The sequence below is a fragment of the Lepidochelys kempii genome, chromosome 21 (genome assembly GCF_965140265.1).
Source record: "Lepidochelys kempii isolate rLepKem1 chromosome 21, rLepKem1.hap2, whole genome shotgun sequence".
NCBI classification, from domain to species: domain Eukaryota; kingdom Metazoa; phylum Chordata; order Testudines; family Cheloniidae; genus Lepidochelys; species Lepidochelys kempii.
In genome coordinates this window covers 8531694-8552015 of record NC_133276.1, presented here as the reverse complement: position 1 = coordinate 8552015, position 20322 = coordinate 8531694, and the positions used below count along the sequence as shown (strand labels likewise).

Sequence of the window (20322 nt, the reverse complement as noted above, 5' to 3'; positions counted from 1 at the left end):
GGTGGGAGCATGTGTGGGAGGAGGCTGTGTGCGTGAAAGAGAGCAGAAGCGGTGTGCGTGTGTGTCTGTATGATGGGATTGTGTGTTTGTAAGTGAGGCTCTCTGCAGAGGGGTGGGTATGTGCGATGAGTGCGGGGGGGCACATGAGGTTTTTAGAGGCATGAGCACCGGGCACTGTGCCTTGCAGATGTGAAGTGCGCATGGGTGTTCCGGGGGTTGCACGCTTAATGGCCTCTCTCTGGCTCAGGTTCTGGTTCCAGGCTCCAGGCTAGGTGGCCCAGTCAGTGCCAGGACGTGTGTAATCCGGATACATGTCCTCCAAGAGGCAGTGATGTTCAGTCCCTCCGACAGACACTGATCCTCGGAGGCTGACGTGAAGCGAAAGCATCAAGCTAGGAAGTAACCCCTAGAGAGCATCTGTTCAAGTCACAAGGCACGAAACTGGCTCTCCGGCCATCCGCCATGGAGAGGGCTGGACCAGGGAGCAGTGTCGCTGTAGGTCAGGGCTGAGGGGCATTGGCAGAGCTGTGTGTAGGGATCCAGGAATGGGAGAGCAGGGAGGCCTGCAGGTCGGGCTTAAGGTGCATTGGTGGAGCTGTGGGCAGAAGCCATTCTAGGCATATCAAAGCTAGGCAGCTGCTAGGGTGTTTGCGGATTTCTGGGGATGGCAGATTTGGGGATTTCCCCCCGCCCCAGTCCTGCGATGGATGGCAGGGGATAAGGCTGGCAGAGTGGCCCAGGGGAAGGAGTGGCTGCAAGCTGAGCCTCCGAGGAGCCAGATTCTGGGAAGCATTCCCACCGACAGGCTGGGGGTGCGGCTTGCGGGCTGGGGGTGCGGAGTGTGAGAGGCCAGATAGGGGAGGGCGCCTAGGTTCCACTGTGGTTGAGCTAAGTGGCTCCTGGGGAAGGATTGCAGGGGGCCTAGGGGTCCCCAGCCTTGGAGGGGGGGAGAGGAAGCCAGGGCAGGGATGGATGGGGAGCAGGGGATGGGGTGGAGGAGGCCGAAGAGGGGGTGGGGTGGGGGCAGATGGAGAAAGGGTCCCACCCTGAGAGCAGGAGCAGAGGCAGCCGCGGACTGGTGTTTGACCTAGGGCGGTCGATCGGCTTGGGCAGCCGGTGGCTGTGGAATGCACAGGACTGGACTAGCAGGGAGGGCTGCAGGGCAGGATTAAGGTGCATTGGCAGAGCTGTGGTACCCGCAGGGCTGGAGACGCCGGGAAGGCTGTAGCCGAGGCCCATTTGCTGGGGCGGGGGGAAGCTTCGCTGTGTGATGCCTGGTTGTAGACAGTGCTTCTCCGCCCCTTGTTGTCATTAAACTAATGCAAGGATGAGAGAGGAGAATAAACTGCCGCTACCCACCTCCAGCCGTGGGCGCAGCCTGGGACAGACACACACATGGCAAATATTACCTTTAAAAATCAGCTGCTCTTTGAAATTCTCAGCTCCCTCTCCCCTCAGGGCCCTGTTAAGGGAGGTTAGGATGCAGGTCTCCCATGCTCCCCAGCACAGTAGCAGTACAGAACCCCCCGCCCCCTGGAATAATAACGCTTAGTTTTATCTAGCGTTTGTCACCCCTAGATCTCAAAGCGCTTTACGAAGGTCAGTATCGCGCTAGAAGGGCAGAGATTTATCCGAACGCTGCAAGTAACAACTCCAGAACCATGGGCAGGACATAAGTTCCTACTAAAGCCCCCCGATAACAACATACAACACAACAGCTTCACGTACAACACAACATAACAACGTACAAGAGAACAGCTTAACACTAAGGTAAAGATCTGTTGGTGGAGGTGCTGCCTACACCGATCAGTACATTATGCCCATTTTACAGATGGGGAAACTGAGGCACAGAGGAGTGAAGTGACTTGCCTAGGGTCATCCAGCAAAGCAGTGGCTGAGCTGGGAATTGACTTCCAAGTCCCAGTCTGACGCTCTCTCCACGAGGCCACACTGCCACTCAGTAATCATGTTTGTTTCCCATGCTGTCCCTTTCAGCCAGTCTGCTCCTCCTCCTCCTCCTCTGAGTGCAGAGTGGATGATCCAGCCAGGCTTCTGCCTTACTTTCCAGACTTGCATGCTGGAGGGGGATGAAAGTATCCCCTGGCTGCCGTATGACACATGGGGAGTGAGGAACTCACCCACCGGCGCTGCCAGATGGGTTGCAATACAAACACTGCCAGGGGTCAGAGAGGGGGCTTTTCCTCTTTGCACCCCACCCCCAAGCAGAGCTTTCCCTCCTCCCCTGCACTGCGACAGACTCTGCTCATCAGATGCAGCTAAGGTGCGTCTTCCAGCTGGGAGGGAAGGATCAGACAGGACTCCTTTCACAACCAGTCAGCGTCACTCCCTGCTAAGCTGGCAGGGTTGCCCGCTGCCTGCGGGCTCTGCTCGCTGCCTCTCCAGTGCTTCCAAGCTGGGGAGCGAGAGGCCATCCGCTCAGGCCCCCTCCTGTGTGGAGACCACGCAGCGCTGGCTCTAGGCCACGGGGAGTTAGCTCGGGGGCTCGCAGGCTGACAGGGACTGTGTGCCTGGCAGACATGCTGCCATCCCTCTGCCCTGGGGAAGGGGATGTGAGGGGGTTGTCGCACACAGACGTGGAGGAGCCGCTGTCCCATCCAGAGGGGAGCGGCTGTGATGTCAGCACTGTAAGCCTGGCATCAACAAACAACGTGCCCCCCTGTCCAGGTTTCCAAACCAACAGCACTGCCGAGGGAGGTGCGAGCCAGGACTAATCTCTTGCATGGGGAGGGAGTGGGGGGAGTGGGGGTGGCTGCTTCCAGCCGGAGTTTTGGCTACAAAGACAGAGGTTTTTTATGAGGTGTTGAATTTAAACAGCCACCCGGCTGCTGGGACGTGGGCCCATCCTGGCCGTAACCGCAATCAGCCCACTGCCAGTGAGCTCCCAGCTATGGATGGGGGGTGGCACCCAACCAACAAGGACCCGGCTAAGAACAGGGGCTGGCACCCACCAAAGAAGGATCTGTCTAGATACGCTGGCTGGCCCCAAACCAGTGAGATCCTATCTCCTGAAGGCACATTCCCCACCCACCCCTTTCCTGCCCCAGCGCTAAATTCACATGAAATACTGGACTGTCACTGTTCCAAAATGCATCCAAGCCTAGGGGAAATCTCAGTCTTTCCCAGCGTGTGACCCCTATCTCCCCTCCCCTGCTGCATAACACAGGGCAGACCTAGCCCTTTGGAAAGAGAGCTCCTACCTGGCTATTCTCAGTGAATTCTGCCCCGCAGCCAGGGTTTTTACAGGCTGAGCACGCCCCGTATGTGTCTCTCCCCACGCGGTTCTGCTTGTGTCCGTGTTATCCTCCGTGAACATCGCGCGCTGCATTAAGGCCCCCCTAAGCCAAGGGGAGACCTAACGGGGACTCAACCCTTAGGCATGTTTCCCAGCTTGGGGTGAAACTCAGCCCAGCAAAGGGGGGGGTGCCCTGGACTCTGTGCAATACAGACACTGGGGAGTTTATGGCGAAACTCCGGCTGGCTTTGGTGGGACCAGCATTAGGCCTGACGGGTGTAAGTGGGGCATTGTGCAATGTGTCCCCCTGCACAAGCTGCATGTCACCCTAGGGCACCTCTGCCTCCCCCCCAAGGTCACAGGCTGTAAAGTCTGTGCAGGGGGGAAGAAAAGTGCTCTCCGAGCCACCTCCCCCATCCCAACATGCAGGCCCTAAAAGCAAGCCCAACCTCTGGGAAGAAAGCTGTAAGTGAGCCTGCCTGCTAGCCCCTGGGGGCACTGGACAAGGGGCACCATGGGAGGGGGGCAGGTGACAGCTAGAATAATCACCACCCTGATTGGCTGCACTTCCTGCTTATCCCCTGCACACTCCCACCCCCCCCCCAACCAGGGCAGCCCTCCCCCTCGCCCTCCTTAAAACCTCTACAGCCCTTTTGGTCCCAGCACATCCGCTTTGCAGGAGCTGGGAGGTTCGGGCTCTTCCAGGGCAGACCGAGGGACCAGGGGGTAGGTCTGTGACTTGTGCCTCTCTCTCCCCTTCTCTCTCTTTCTCTGGAAGGAGCTGAGCTCAGGGGCTTTCATGCTCAGTTCAGAGGCGTTGTGGGGGTGGGGCTTTATGCAGAATGCATGGGGGCTGCCTGCAGTGTGCTTTTCAAAGGCTTTTTTATTACTCTCTTAATGCTGGGTTTGATCTGTGGGAAACTAGCTGAGATTAAGGGCCAGACTCCTCACTTCAGGACGTTTGCAATTCAGTGCTGTCTTTTATAGACTGGAGAGAGCTGTGGCAAGCAAGCGTGAGCGTGCATGGGTGTACATGTTGTCCCAGGTTTGTTGCATGTGTGTTTGAGTGTGTGTGTGTGTGACTTGGCTGTGTTTGCGACTGCATGGAAGTATGGATGGTGTGTGTGGGGGGGGGGGAGTGTTGGTGTGGATACTGCGTTTGCAAGTGCATGGGCATGTGGACGTGTTTGTTTGTGCATGCGTGTGTGTTTGTGTGTACACCCAGGTGCTTATGTGTTTGTGTGTACGCACAGATGGGCCAGGCGCTTTGAGTCATGCTCAGAATAGGGGCTGCCAGCCAAGCGGGAGCCACTTCTGAATGGAATGAATCCCCTTTCCGAGGGAGCTAATCAGGTTTGGATTTCATCATGCGTCCTGCCCTTAGTTTGTCGAATGAGCCCCGTGCGGGAAATCCCTGTGTTAGACAGTGTAGCACCTTGTCATGGAGTGTCGGGGAGTCAGGGCCCTGCACCTCCCTCTTCCTGCGTTTCACCGTGACTCTCAGCCAGCCAGTAAAACAGAAGGTTTATTGGATGACAGGAACACAGTCCCAGAGCTTGTTGGTACAACCAGCACCCCTCAGACAGGTCCTTCTGGGGGGGCAGGGAGCTTAGACCCCAGCCTTGGGGTCCCCTCCGTTTTCCTAGTCTGCTCCCAACTCAAAACCCCCTCCAGCTGACTCACCCAGCCTCACCCAGCCTTTGTCCAGCTTCGGGAGCAAAATGTGTCACCTCGCCCCCAAACCCGCTCCTGGCTCAGGTTACATTGTCCCTCCAGTGAAGCCACCCCCTGCTATCCCAACCCCAGTGCAGACAGTCCCAGTAAAACTCCCCTGCGACATTCCCAGGTCACTCCGCCCTGCTCCGTCACACCTCTAGAGTGTCATCGAAGGTGCATAGTGCAATTCCGGTCCTCTGGTCTCTGAAGGCCTTCTGTAGGCAATTGATATGTGTTGCTTCCCGGAGCAGTCTCTTAAAACGGGTTTCAGGGCAGGTGCCCAACCCTCACCTCGTTACTGCAACTGCGTGTGCAAACTGAGCAGGCAGAGGGGCGTTGCAGCCGTGGCTACTGTCCACCTAACTGGAAGTGTGGCCCCCAGTGTGTCTATTGAGGGGAGAAGGGCAGACTATAATTCACAAGCCGTTTGTGCTCCTGTGCACACAGGGCCAGGTAAATCTCATGCAGTTCACCCAGCTCTAGCCCAAGGGGTGGATCCACACAGATGTGCAGGCTGTGTGGCATACCCCAGGGCGTGCACTCCCAGAAACATAAGCTACCATGTACGCTCCAGTAATGAGCCAGCATCTCTGCTAACGGACACCGCTCTGCAGAAGAAAGCGCTCTGACACTCGGGCCTCAGGATCCAGTAATATGAACCACGCAAGCTGGTGGCAATGACTGTACCCTGTAAGCTATGCAGAGAGCAAAGTCCAGCCGAGACAAGCTCTGGTCCTGCCCACTGGGCTCAGGGCAGGTTCTCATTAGTCCATCTGAGAAGAGCCTCACTAGGGAGCGATCATCAAAGTCCTAGTTTGTATCCTAGCTCTGGAAGGGACTGGGATCTAGTGGTTAGAGCAGAGGAGTTTGAGACTCAAGACTCCTGGGTTCTCTCCCCAGCTCTGCCACTGATCTATTGTGTGACTTTGGGTGGGTCACTTTCCCCCCTCTGTGCTTATGTTTCCCCCTCTGTGCGATGGGAAGAATATCGCTCCCCCAACTCTGTCACGAGCTTTGGGATCTCAGGCTCAAGTAGCACATAAGAGCAGAGAGTTACTCCTGAACTCATGATACACCCTCTCTCCGTCCTGCAGCCAAGGAGTTCAGGCCAGCGAAAAGTCTTAACCCCCCACTTGGGGAGCTTCTCTCCAAGCTGCCTGTTCTTTGAAGGCTGTTTGTACGGTTGGATCTGGCGTGTGAGTGGGAGGTGACGCTCTGTACAGCAGCTCTGGGCCTCTTTCCTCACAGCAGGGCACTCAAGCATGAAACAGCCTGAAAAGAAAAGGAGAGTAATGATTTCCTCCGGGGCTCTAGGCAGAGTCCATTGATTCTCTCCAGCAGGAAAGCCATGTCCACTTGCTTCTGCAGCTGCAGAGGAAGCCTGTTTAAAGTTCTCCGGGACAAGGCCGGGGAGACTCGAGGAGAGCAACAGAAGGTGCAGTAGAAGGAGCTAAAGTGAAGGGTTGGGTGGGGGGGTAAAGCCAGCTGCCAGCACTTGGAGGAAACATTTGGGGCAGAGACATCAACTAGTTCTTCCTGGGCCAGGTTTCCCAAAGTGCTCAGCACCCACTTGCAGGCCCAGGAGAGCTCGTCTGGTTGGGAGGGAGCTCAGCCCTTCTGAAAGCTGGCCCATCCGTGTCACCCTGAGCGCTGCTGGGTGTTTTTGCAAACCCAGCCCTCCTTGAGGTGTTTCAACCAGTGCTGAGCCCTCATGGAAAAGAGTCATTGGGAGCGGAGCACTTGGAAATCTGAGCACAAGTGAGCAGGGCTTGCTGTCCGGCCCCTGTCTTTGCTGCACAGCAGGGGATGTCGGACAATGGGGTTTGCAAAATATTGAGATGAATGGGGTAAATGTTGTCGTTTACAAAGGGGAACCTCCGCTCGCATCCCTGACAGAGCTCCGCTATCATGGCCAGCAGCATACCTGGCTGTGGTATTCCTGGATTCCCCATTCACCCCATCTCCTGCCACTGCATTGCTGAATCCCCTTCGCCCAGCACAGTGCCCCTCGAATCTGATCTCTTCCAACGCCCCTCACTCCTGGCCTGCCACACTCCTCGCCGTCCCAACCCTGGGCTCCCGCTACTCGGCTCTGCCAACGCCCCTCACTCCTGGCCTGCCACACTCCTCGCCGTCCCAACCCTGGGCTCCCGCTACTCGGCTCTGCCAACGCTCCTCACTCCTGGCCTGCCACACTCCTCGCCGTCCCAACCCTGGGCTCCCGCTACTCGGCTCTGCCAACGCCCCTCACTCCCAGACCGCGGCACCCCCTTGCTGTTCTAGCACTGGGTTCCCCGCACCGTCCTGCCAGTGCGTGTTAAGCCGGTAGGTGCTCAGGCAGGTGCTCCTGGGAGGAATCAGAGCCCTGTGCTGTGCAGGTAGGATACATCCCTCAGACCCGAGCTCAGCCCTGTAAACAGCAGAACTGAGCTGACCAACGGTGACAAAAATGCTTCGTTGCTTCCCTTTTCTCGGCACAGGTGCGGGATGCAGTGCGTAGCCTTGCTGGGGGTCACCACCCTGGCCCTGGTGCTGGCCTTGGCCGCCCCATCTAAAGAAGAAGGCAAGAAGAAGGAAGAGAAGCCCAGAGCTGACGCTGCAACCGATGACAACCTGGACCTGCCCAACTACGACTTAGACAACTATGGAGAGATCATTGACCCGAGCCTCTACGAAGAGCTTTATGACTACAGTGACCTGGCACCAAAGGTAAGATGGAGACAGCAGGGCAGCAGAAACATGGGCCAACTCTTCTTCATGCACCTGTGGGGAGTCCTAAGGCAGCTCCTTTCTCTAGGATCCCCAGGGTAGCTTCTGTGCTACCACCCTCGCTGAGCCGAGTGTCCCTCCTGTTCCCTGCCCTGTCTCTCCAGGGCTGGGGCATTCTGGCCACTCTTCCACCCACAGCACTTGGTGGATGGAAACGCTTTCATCTGGGAGTCAGGAGTCTAGCTGTGACTAGAACCCCACTTTCCCCAGTTTAGGTACTTCACTCTCTTCTCCTAGGTGCTTCTCTGGTACAGTTTGCAAGCCATGAAGAAGAGCGTTCATCGAGTCACAGATTATAATGTCAGAAGGGACCATCATGATTATCTAGTCTGATCTCCTAGTCAGCTGGTTTATAGGGAGGCTTGCAGCAGTGTAGGATCCAGAAGGAAATGGGTATGACACTGTCTGAGACTTGTTCTAAAGTCCTGAGTCAGGAGGGAGAACCAGCTTTCCCCTAACAGTTAGCACTGAGGTCTTGACCACACTAGGAGATAGCATTGTCTGGTAGTGAGATCCTGATCCTGGTTAGCAGCAATCCTATTGCCAATTCCTAGTTCTGCCAATGACTTATTGCATGGCCTTGGGCAAATCACATCAACCTCTCCATGCCTCAGCTTGCCCCTGTGTAAGCTGGAAATAATCATGTTTACAGAGGGGTTGTGAAGACTTATTATCAAATGTACTTGGCTTAAAGAGGCTACGGCAGAGTGAAGCAGTGGTATTGCGAAAGATCCATAAGATCGGCCATGCTGGGTCAGACCAAAGGTCCATCTAGCCCAGTATCCTGTCTTCTGACAGTGGCCAATGCCAGGTGCCCCAGAGGGAATGAACAGAACAGACCATCAAGAGATCCATTCCCTGTTGCCTGTTCCCAGCTTCTGGCAAACAGAGGCTAGGGACACCATCCCTGCCCAACCTGGCTAATAGCCATTGATGGACCTATCCTCCATGAACTTATCTAGTTCTTTTTTTAACCCTGTTATCCCTGTTATCCGTGGCAGGCTGCTCCAGGGTAGGGGCGCTAACCTAGCTGGTGGGTAGTTCTACCCTGCTTCCCTAAGTCCCCGAGCCAGAGTCTCCGCTGGCATCAGTCAGCAGGATCCCAGTGCCATCAACAGAGTTAGGTGGATTGACCCTAGCTGAGGAGCTGACCTGGTCTCTGCACATTCCCTTGCACATGGCATTCTCTTTCAATTCACTCCCTGCCCCGTGCTTCATTGCTGGATGCTGTGTGTCAGACGACCAGGGCATGCTGCTCCCTCACAGGAGGGTGGCTGCATTTCAGAAGCGGTGCGGTTGTTCCAGTGTACAGGGGCTGACCCTGCTCTCGCTGGAGTCCTCTGCAAAACTCCCATTGGCCTCACTGAGCTGATCAGCGGGGCCAAAATAAGGGCTGAGGCTAAACTGAGGACGTGTGCTCCAGGGCCCTGCAGCATGCACGTTACATCAGCTTGGACTCAGCAAAGAGCCGCCGCGAGATGGTGTTAGCCTCCCTTATACACAGCCACTTGCCCTTACCCATCCCCGCCGAATTCGGCTCGCAGAGTTGCAGGCATGGAGAGGAAAGGCGCCGTGTGAATGCGAGACGTGACTGGTATTGAGGCTGCATGGAGCGCTCCGTTACCTCTTGCACTTGGGGGTCTTCAGCAGAGCCAAAGGGAGTTGGGTGCGTTTCAATGGGATTGGGTGCCTGCCTACCCTAGACGTTGGCTATTTCAGGTATATCACTGCTGTAGCCCTCCAACCTGCCCTGTGCCACCTTCTGCCCCTCCCCAGTGGAGGTGTGAGCTGGGCGGGGCGAGGGAAGAGTCAGTGACTGATCAATGCTTTAACGGGAGCGCAGCCCCGCATCCTGTGCTCGGTGCCATGATGCCCCTTGCCCTGTCTTTGCAGATTGAGGTTGGTACGTTGGCTCCTCCAACCCAGCGTCTAGAGGGCGTCATGAGCACGAGAGCTGTGCCAACCGAAGCACCCAGGAGGCCACCCCCAACATCCCCCACGACCAAGCCTGTCGGGCCAGGTCTGTTCGGGTCCATAACCGAACAGGGTGAGTGAGAGACCAGCCCTCGTCACTTGGTCTTCTGGGGTAATGCTGCAGCATGGGGGATTTGCTCACAGGAGAATAGGTCTCCAAATACCACGAGCAATGACGGCAGTCTGGAAAGAGCCTTCTCTCAGCATGGGGGTGAGGGGTACAGAGAAAGCCCCTCTCAATGTAGGCCAGAGAGGGCTTTGGAAATGAGTGGGATGGAGGCATTCCCTTCCCAGCATGTCGTGGGGAATCTCTGAGGCCTCTAGCCCAGAGGCAGACCCATCCCTGCGTGGGGCGGCAGGACTGATGGGAGGAGAGAGAGAGAAGCAGCGAGTGACCCTGGGAGCTGAGAGGCGCTGGCGGAAGGATGCGAGGGTGAGCAGACCATCCCCTGTCCAGGAGCCAAGTATTTGCCCTGCGTGAGGAACATGGTTGGGGCGTCTCCCATATCAAACGGCGGGCGAGAGGGTGTCAGAAAGGAATCGCTTCACAGCAACGAGAACACCAGCAAAGCCGCAGCGCTTCAACGAGCAGAGATGTTGCGACAGTCGGATAGAGTAGCAATTAGATTAGTGACAATTAAAATCCTGCAGCGAGGGATAAATATCTTTATTCATTTTCTGTCACTCCGAACTGGGACAAATTACGTAGTAGACTCAGGGAAATTGTTGCCTTTATGCTTTGAACTCCCCCACTAATAGATTCGGAGTCTCGTGCACACTCTGGGGGGAGAAGAGGAAAAAGAGAGGAAAAACAAAACAAAAAACACCCAACACAGTTTTAATTGGTGCCAGAAATCTTGTCACCCTGCCACTTTGCCTGGCTGAGCAGGGTCTAGTTCCAGACGTAGGGGAATCAGATGTTTGCTTGATGCAAACGGTTTCCTTTTGTTTCATCTCTGGCAGTGCAGAAGGGCCAAACAGATCCCTGGTGTACTGCTGCTGTGTTTGGTGGAGCTGCACCCCCCAGGGCGAGATTTGGCCAGAGCTGATTTGTTTTTAAGCAGCTCTTTTGGCTGGTTGTTCCTGGCCTTTCTCGTGGTTTGATTTTTTGCTTGTTTTGTTTTCCTCTGAACTTAGCGCTTGGTGGAAGGAGCTGGCCTGACAGCCCTGGAGACCAAAGCCCTCTGTGTATCTACATAGCTGGTACAGCGCAGGTAGGGGCTGGGCAGTCCCTGTCCAGGCTGCCCTCCCCCAAGGCGCTCTGACCGTCCCTGCAATGCACGGCCATTCCAGGTTCACTTGAAAATAGAACGTATGAGAACAGACTGAGCTTTAGGGACCCTTCCAGCGCTACCTGGGGAACAGCACAGCACCTGCTGAACTCCCGAAGTCCAGGCCTGGATTCCCAGGGGCTGGGCTCTTCTTTGACTCTTCCAAAGTTCTGGTCTGGGATCGGGAAGGGGGGTTCCCCAGGCTCCAGCTCTGCACGGCTGGTTGATTTTGGGTCACCTGAAATTCTGGAGGAGTTGGCTCCAGGGCTTGGCTTTGGGTCCATCTCCGTCAGAAAGGTTCCTGGGCCCAAGCTAGTCTTATGCTGCACATAATGTGACCAGATAGCAAGTGTGAAAAATCAGGACACGTTTTTTTTCGAAGGGTGGGGGGAGGGTATAGTTGCATATATAAGACAGACCCCTCATATCAGGACATCTGGTCCCACTAGTTGCACGTGGTCTGGCCTCGGAGTCTGCAACGAACCCCAGAATCAGGGGTGTTTCAAAAGGCTCCAGGTTCTGCTGCTAACCCACAGCATGGGGTGTCGGGCCAGATCCTCCACTGCAGTAAGCCAGCTGAGTTCTGTTGTCTTTAGTGGAGCTAGGCCAGCTGAGAATCTGGCCCCCCATCCTGGCACCAATCGGAGGTTACATTTAATACCCCCAAGCCCTGCTCGTTGCTGCTGGCTGACTGCTCCGGCTCTCCCTGCCCCAGGTCTGCCCACCTGCCTGGTCTGCGTGTGCCTTAGCACCTCCGTGTACTGCGACGATGCCGAGCTGGAACAGATCCCGCCGCTGCCCCTGGAGACCACGTACCTCTACGCCCGCTTCAACCGCATCAGCCGCATCCAAGCCAGTGACTTCGCCAGGCTGAGTATGTGGAGCCGGGGCCCTGCCCGCTGCCCTCCCCCACGCCGAGTGGGGTGGGGAAACTTTGCACTGGCTCCCAGGGAGTTGGGGGCAGGGGTTAAGTGGATCCATTGCAGAGCTGCCTGAGGGAAGAGGATGCCCCTTGTATCCCAGAGTCCTGTTCAGCTGTCACACTGGGTCCTGTTCCAGATTCGTACAATGTTTAGGCTGAGTCCAGATCCAATCTGACACTGAATCCTCCCTAGGCAGGTTTAGAGTCCTCCCAACCAACTGCGTGGCCACAACAGGGGGCTCAGACCTGCTCCTTGGGCATCAGGTACAATTGGAGGTGTACACAGATGCCACTCCCCATGGCACCAATGGGAGCCAGGCCTATAGACACCAGAGCTGGCTTTAGCCCCAAGTCCTGGGCATACAAGCCCCAGTCATGTCAGTGGTTCATCCACACCCCTCTATACAGTTTAATTTAGGGCTTCTGCCTTCCTGCTGAGTGGCATGTAAGGGCATCAATGGGGGGAAAGGCCAGGCCGGGACATGGCTGCCTCTCTCACACGCGGCCCCAACCATCTGCAGGCGCAGAATCAGGGAGCCAAATGCAGACTGTTCCCAGGAGGGGGAATGGGAGCCCTTAACACTGCACTGCACCAATGCTGCTGTTTATTAAAGTCCCGGTACAGCAAGTCCTGGTCGGGTCTAGGAACTGGAAGGGCCAAGAACTCTCTGGTTGTAACATCAGAACATTGCAGGGCTCATAGATGTTGGAGATGGAAAAGCCCAGTTAGAGTGAGTGCTGGAAGATCATTTCTTCCCCGCTTTCCAAGGAGCTGGTCGGGTCTAGGAACTGGAGGGGCCAAGAACTCTCTGATTGTAACATCAGAACGTTGCAGGGCTCATAGATGTTGGAAATGGAAAAGCCATGAGTGCAATGGTGCCGATCCAGGTGCCCCCATTTACAGCGGGAACTAGGGGTGCTGCTGCACCCCCTGGCTTGAAGCGGTTTCCATCATATGCAGGGTTTACAGTTTGGTTCAGTGGCTCTCAGCACCCCCACTGTACAAATGGTTCCAGCCCCCCGGACGGCTTGCACAGCATGTGAATCTGTTCCACGCTAGTTTGAACTCAAAATGTGGGGGGGCGGCAGTTTTGTACATGGTTAAAACCCAGAGAAAACAGTTATCCCTTCATGCCCTGTGAAGCAAACTGGCGGGGTTTTGCCCAGCCCTGGAGATCTCCTAAACGGGTCCCTCTAGAGGCAGGACAGTGGTGTTGCACAATCCTCCCCCCTTGGCTGGCTGGAATAGGAGCCCTGTAGCTTTAAAATCCCTCCTTTCCTGCAGGAAGGAATTGCACCCAGTGCTAGTCAATGGAATGGACCCTGCCAAAGCTGTTGGAGCCTTAAGATTGCAGGACTAGCTAGCAAACTGTGAGCTGGGGCTTGCAGAGGCTCTCAGCACAGTATGTGCATGTTTGGGGGGCTAAAAGAAAAGGAGGACTTGTGGCACCTTACAGACTAACAAATTTATTTGAGCATAAGCTCAGTCTCTATGGTGCCACAAGTCCTCCTTTTCTTTTTGCGGATACAGACTAACACGGCTGCTACTCTGAAACCTGTCATTATGTCTGGGGGGCTGGGCACTGTTAAAATGGGACCTGCTGGGTGCTGTACATATTTGAAAACCTTGCTCTGATTTAGGCCCTTAAATGGATGCTGAGCTCCTCTGAAAACCTGTCCCTGAGAGGGGATGCTGAGGCCTTGAAAATCTGGCCCTGGGAGGAATAATAATAACAAAGACATAAATGTATTTCACATTTCTATTGGAGCTGCATCCAGCCACCATAGTCAGGATATTGGCCTGTTGTGTTAGGTGCTAGATTGAGTTTAGCTGGCATAGATTGGCATTGGCTCATTGAGTTCAATGGAGCTATGTTCATTTACACCAGCTGAGGACCTGGTTCATTCTAGTTCTGTTTGCTGGAGTGCTGGCTTTTTCTCCTACGGCTCTGGCCAGGCCTAGCCCCTAATTATTGCTCAGCACTGTTGTGAGCGATGGCAAGGGTTTGTGAAGGCAGAATCTCTATCCTCCCCTCCATCAGAGAAGCTGAAGCGAATAGATCTGACTAGCAACTTCATCTCCTGGGTGGGCGAGGACTCCTTCCGGCTGCTGAGCACCCTGCAAGAGCTCATCCTCGCCGAGAACAGGCTGACTGCGCTGCCCGCATTGCCCAGCAGCATTGTGCGGCTCGATGCCCGGCTCAATAGGATCCAGAGCTCCGGTGTCAGACCTGAAGCCTTCAGGGTGAGTCTGTGCTCAGTGGCTGGTGGCCGCCCCAAGATTCCAAAAGGGGTCCCTAAATTTCACAGCTTCTTTTCCACCCTCCAAGAGGACTGAGCGTCTCTTGGGGTATATCTACACTGCAAGATAAGCTCAGGGTTTGAACTCAGACTCAAGCCAAACCCCCCTCCTATCTCCACACAAATCGCACTAACCCATCGCTCAGACTCCGGGTTTCAGGACTGTACAGGGGTGGAAGGTCCGAGCCTGAGTCAAACCGGGACCCAGGGTTCATGCGCTATTGCTTTGCAGTGTAGATGCAACCCCACTGGGCTCGTGTTCTGGGAGTCCACCAGCAGTAGCCCACAATCCCACAAGCTGGCTTTCTTTATCCTCTGGACAGTCAAGTTTTCCCATGTTGGATTTGGACCCGTATAATGCAGTGTAGGCACGTCAGCCCAGGTTGGGACCCAGGGTTCAACAATTCCTAACCTGGGGTTGGATTTGGGCCCACATAATAAGTGTAGACACTCAAGCCCCTAGATTAACAAACCCAGGGGCTGCTAACTTGAGTTCTGTAACCATGGGCTTACTCCGCAGTGTAGACATACCCTGGGTCAATTCAACCCTCTGCTAGGCCTACCTGGCTCTGATTCCTACCCCTTTATACCACAGAAATAACCCAGATGTTCTGTATAGAGAAGCTGACTGGGGCTTGGGAACAGCCAAAGCCCAAAGTGCCACCCCCAGCTTTTCCAGTGTTTGCTGGGATGGGACAATCCCATGCAAGCATGAGAGCAGCATGTTCTGTTCAGTAAAGCTGTGAGTTCCGCCCCACCCTGCTGAGCCTTGGTGTGTGAGGGGGCTGGGCAGGGCGAGGGCTGATGCATTCACCTGTGTTTCTGCAGGACCTGAAGAAGCTGCAGTTTCTCCACCTGTCTGATAACAAGCTGGACTATATCCCAGTGCCCCTGCCCGAGGGCCTGCGGTCCCTGCACCTGCAGGTGAGGCAGTGACCGAGTCAAGCAAGGGCACCCAGCCAGACTGGGTGATGGTCCCTTAAAGTTACAGCCACTCTTTGATTTTGCATTTGCTTTTGAATTTTGCTGCCCTTGCAGTCAAGGGACGGAGAGCTCTGGCTAGAGACAGGTATCGTGCAGGTGGGTGTGGGGCGAGATCCTCTCTCTCACAATGTCCCAGTTCTAATGTCCCCTGGCACAGACCTCACTGTGCACCTCCTTCTCCCCACAGCTCGTCCAATGCTGGGCCCCCTGAGTACACCCAGCTCTGCCAGTGCCCCTCAGTCCTGACTGGTGCCCCCTCCGCTATTCCAGCCCCTTCCTGCCTTTGCTGGTAGATCTCAATCCTGCAGGTCCCACTGTCATTCTGGCATTGGAGTCACCTGTCAATGGTATCAAACTAGCCAGTGGTTAAAGGATGTATCCATGAGTGTCTGGGTTGAGGCTCATTACACCTGCGGGCCAAATCTAGTTTGAGCCCCAGTCTAACAGAAGCAAAGTCTCATACTAGCCAGGGACAATTAATGCACAAACCCACTACCCCACCTTGCCCCTTCCCCCCACCGTTTAATGTTGTCTTCCCGGCTAGAACAACAACATCCAAACCATGCACAAAGACACGTTCTGTGACAGCCAGGACCACAGTCACATCCGCTGGGCCCTGGAGGACATCCGCCTGGACCGCAACCCCATCAACCTGAGCCTCTTCCCTGACGCCTACTTCTGTCTGCCTCGGCTACCCACGGGCCACTTCTACTGAGCCTGCCAGACAGCCCCCACGGGAGCACCTATGATGGAAACTGCTCTTGGGAGAAGGCTGCCCTGGACCCACAAGTTAAGAGCTCCATGCCTGGCTGTCCTGTTGGGCCATATGGTATTTGCCCTTCTCCCTTGCTCATCTCAGCCCCAGCGGCCTTGTCTAGACTAGGGTTTAAGCTGCAATGTGAGCATAGACGAGCTAACATGGGTTTAGAAGTCTAGTTAGGCTAAGGATACCGCGTTCTGTGTTAAAATGGCCAGGGGGTGCTGGATGCGAGGATTTTATTGAGTTCTCAGTCCATGTGTGCCAGCGTGAAGGATGCCCCAGGCCGAGAGTAGCCCTAATAAAATGAAAAAGGTTTAAAAACTCATTCTGTAGATTGTTTAAAACAAAATGACCTGCTGGCCACCCCCATCAGGCACAGCAGCTCGTCCATGAGCATTGTGGTGTGGGCAGTGATGGGCAAAGCTTTCAAGGGAACGAACCCTGGATTCCCTCCTGGCTGGACCTCGGTCACTTGGATCCTGACCTGCATTTCCAGTCATAGGCTCCCCGATGCACAGCTCCACCCAAAGCTTAGGTCTCAAAGCTGATCCAAACAGGCAGTGGGAGGGAGGGAGTTTTGAGGCCTTTAAAAGAGGCCTGAATCAAATCAATGTATTTAAAATATAGCGTGTGTTGTGTTCCCTAACTTCTGAAATCAGAAGAGAGCTGTCCACTTGGGGAATACTTTAAATAGAGCTTATTCAGCATCTCTATCTTTATACATGTGCAATAAACGCACATCCTGTGAGAGCGATGCCATGCACATGGAGAAGCCAAAACACTGAACTGAAACCTCTGAACTCAGCCTCCATCCTCCAGGCCAGGCGAGGGAATTTGGGAAGTAAACGTCTTACGGCACGCTCCCAGTTTTCAAAAATTCTATTGTTCACGTTGTCCCTCCGCACCCTCCTCCTTTGTGTGCGCAAAACACGGGCACAAGATGTGACATTGCTTTAGGCATGCGCAAAAATGCCCATTTGATGCCCAGTTCAGCTGTGGCTTTTTTAAAGCTTGCCCCTTAGATGCACGGTTATCTGATGCATATACAAAAAATGTCATTTTGCACTTACAAATGGCAGGCAGGCAGGAGCCCGGGGAACGGCTTTGATTGTACAAAATTAGCCTCCTCAGCTGCATTCTTATTATGCAAAACACAAAGCAGGGCCACTCAGATGTGAGTCCTATTTTGACACCCCAAGTTTCTAGGTGGGCAGATAAAAGAGGAACTTGGAGGAATGGCTGCTGTTCTCTTCTCTAAAGTGCCAGGGTTGGCAGATTATGCTGTCATGCCGTGCTCTGAAAACATCTATCTATGGGTTTTTTCAGCATCCACCACCATAATATCTAAGCACTGTCCTCAAGCATCTTGTATGTTACTTGCTTTTATAGCCAAAGGGCTGAATAGAGGGGGCCAGTTAGGCTCAGATCCAGCAAAGATGGAATCATCCAACTTTAGCTGTATTCTCGCCAGCTTTCACTTTCACCCCACTAGAGGGTGCAACAGAATATGTGTCAAGACCCACGCATCCCTGTGCCTTGCTGACCTATCTGCTCCTTGTCTCCCTTCTGCTTTGCCTTATCATTTAAACCCATGGGCTACATTAAATGAGACTGGTGAGCTACTGCCCACATACCTGTCCTTCAGTTAATAGCGCTGAGCACAAATTCCTGGTTGCTGGGAAACCCTGCAGCTCTCATGGATCATGAGTTCTGGGAGGCTGAGGATGGGAAGGTGGGGAAAGAGCTGAAGCCAAAGAGGAGCATGGAGAAAAGTAGTTCCCAGTTTCCCAATTGCAGCCACTAAATTTATACAAACCACTGCTTGGCTGCCTTTCCCAGAACGGCCTAGTACAGAGGTTCTCAAACTTTTGTACTGGTGACCCCTTTAACATAGCCAGCCTCTGAGTGCAACCCCCCCCCCTTATCAATTAAAAACACTTTAAAATATATTTAACACCATTATAAATGCTGGAGGCAAAGCAGGGTTTGGTGTGGAGGCTGTCAGCTCGCGACCCCCCTGGTGTAATAACCTTGTGACCCCCTGAGGGGTCCCAATCCCCAGTTTGAGAACCTCTGGCCTAGAGGGATTGGAGGGGGATTTGAAGGTCTGGCACCAACCCACCTGCTGCAGATAACTGATACAAACACTAAATAACACTCACCTGCATTAGGGGAGCCAGGCCCAGAAACCTGCGCCTTCTAAAATCAGACAGCAGTGGGCAGTTACACTCTTGGCCCGACCTCTAGGCCGCGACACGCCACTCAAAGGCCATGCATTACACCGAGGGTGTTGGACAACGGACTGCAGGGCATTACTAAGGACGAGGCTGGTTTCTTGGCAATGGGCTGGTTATCCTGGCCCGTTGGGATTGTGCTCACATCCCCTGTCAAAGGGCACCCGTTAGCAGACAAGGGCAGTGGTCCATGTGGGGGTGAAGCTCCCTGCCTCTGGACGCATGCTGGCCTGAGCATCACATTCGGTGCCGTGCCAGTATGAGCTGCTGGCATTTTGGGCTGGGTGCTGGCTCCTCTAGTTCTCCACAGCTCAAGGGGGGGCCCCCCCCAGGCACAGCACCAGGCACAGCACCGTCCCGTAGTGACAGCCACAGTGCGAAGGGTGCACTAGTCTCAGCCAACCTCTGGTGCATGTAGGCAGCAGCTGCCATCCAGGCAAAGACCTCTCCGCCATACAGCCTTTGAGGTCACAGACCTAGGCACTGTAGCAGGGCTCCCCAGCAGATGAGAGGAGCGTCATAAGACCAGCCATACTGGGTCAGACCAATGGTCCATCTAGCCCATTATTGTGTTTGCCAACAGTGGCCAGCACCAGATACTTCAGTGTGAATGAGCAGAACAAGGCAATTATCTAGTGATCCCTTTTCATCCACTCCCAGTTTCTAGCAGTCAGAAGTTCCAGGATGTCCAGAGCATGGAGTTATGGCCCTGATCCTTTTGGCTATTAGCCACTGTGGGACCTATCCGCCATGAACTCCTGATTCAATTCCTCCCACTAGGGGCTGACGAGACGGGATTTCAGCAGGGAGCATCCTCAGTTTTTCTTGTTGAAGTTATTCCACTTTAATTAAATATTAATTAGGCCAAAACAAGAGGTGAGTGTAAGAAGCCCTGTAGAGGACAGGGAGTAGGGCACTCTTGTGGGCTGTTGAAGATCTTGGTTCAATTTCTCCTGCCTAATAAGGTGAGTGGATTTGAGCAGGAAGCTCAGGCCAGCTTTCCACTTTAATTAACTATTGATTTGGCCAAAAGCAGCAGAGAAGTCCTCTCTAGTCCAGTGGTTAGAGTGGTCACCTGGGATCCTAATGAGCTTGGTTCAGCTCCTCTGTCTACCCCCTGAAAAGAGGGATTTCCATAAGGTGCTCATGGAAACTTTTCTTCTTGAAGCTGGTCCACTTTAACTCAATAGTAATTGGAACAAACGAAGACATGAAAGCAAGAAGCCCTCTATAGCCTAGTGGCGAGGGCTCTCTCCTGGGATGTTGGAGACCTTGGTTCAATTCACTCCTCCAGCTGCTGAGAGGGATGCTGGTCAGTTGGGAGGGTACTCACTTTTCCTCTTGAAGCTGGTCCACTTTAACTCAATAGTAATTGGGCCAAACCAAGACACAAAAGCAAGAAGCCCTCTATAGCCTAGTGGTGAGGGCTCTCTCCTGGGATACTGGAGTCCTTGGTTCAAGTCACTCCTCTGGCTGGTGAGAGGGGTGCTGGTCAGTTGGGAGGGTGCTTACTTTTCCTCTTGAAGCTGGTCCACTTTAACTCAATAGTAATTGGAACAAACGAAGACATAAAAGCAAGAAGCCCTCTATAGCCTAGTGGCGAGGGCTCTCTCCTGGGATACTGGAGTCCTTGGTTCAAGTCACTCCTCTGGCTGGTGAGAGGGGTGCTGGTCAGTTGGGAGGGTGCTTACTTTTCCTCTTGAAGCTGGTCCACTTTAACTCAATAGTAATTGGAACAAACGAAGACATGAAAGCAAGAAGCCCTCTATAGCCTAGTGGCGAGGGCTCTCTGCTGGGATGCTGGAGTCCTTGGTTCAAGTCCCCAGGGCCTGAGATGGAAGAAATCTTTGAAGAGGGCGTTGCTGTCTGAGCAGCAGCTTTTACTTTAATATTTAGTGGCCCCCAGCCCCAGCCCCAGCAAAAGCTGAATCACTCTTTCGCCCCCGCTGGTTGGACTCCCGCCTAGGCTGTAGGAGATCCCAGTTCCAATCCCTTCTCCGCGAAGGGACTGGAACGAGGAGCTCCTACATCCCAGGGACCACCCCTCCTCCCTCCACCCCCCGCCCTGCCCAACCCCCCTACCCCCCGCCCATCCACCCCACCTCCCCTCCACCCCACCAACCCCACCTCCCCCCTAA

At 54.5% G+C, this 20322-nt stretch overlaps 1 protein-coding gene across 5 annotated transcripts; it reads left to right on the top strand.

Annotated features, from left to right (window-relative positions):
- Positions 1–3915: 3915 nt before the first annotated feature.
- OPTC (opticin) lies at positions 3916–19700 on the top strand. 5 transcript variants are annotated; one of them, XM_073319666.1, is made up of 8 exons: positions 3916–3979; positions 6284–6404; positions 7450–7678; positions 9632–9785; positions 11699–11857; positions 13948–14150; positions 15035–15130; positions 15735–19700. In XM_073319666.1, exons 3-8 carry the CDS (start codon positions 7457–7459, stop codon positions 15903–15905), a joined length of 1005 nt encoding a protein of 334 aa, XP_073175767.1. In that variant the 5' UTR covers positions 3916–3979; positions 6284–6404; positions 7450–7456; the 3' UTR covers positions 15906–19700. The 5 variants fall into 5 exon arrangements, with proteins under 5 accessions (XP_073175767.1, XP_073175768.1, XP_073175769.1 ...); XM_073319665.1 differs by having other exon boundaries at positions 3932–3979; positions 6218–6404; XM_073319670.1 differs by lacking the exon at positions 6284–6404 and adding an exon at positions 4507–4606 and having other exon boundaries at positions 3937–3979.
- Positions 19701–20322: the final 622 nt, after the last annotated feature.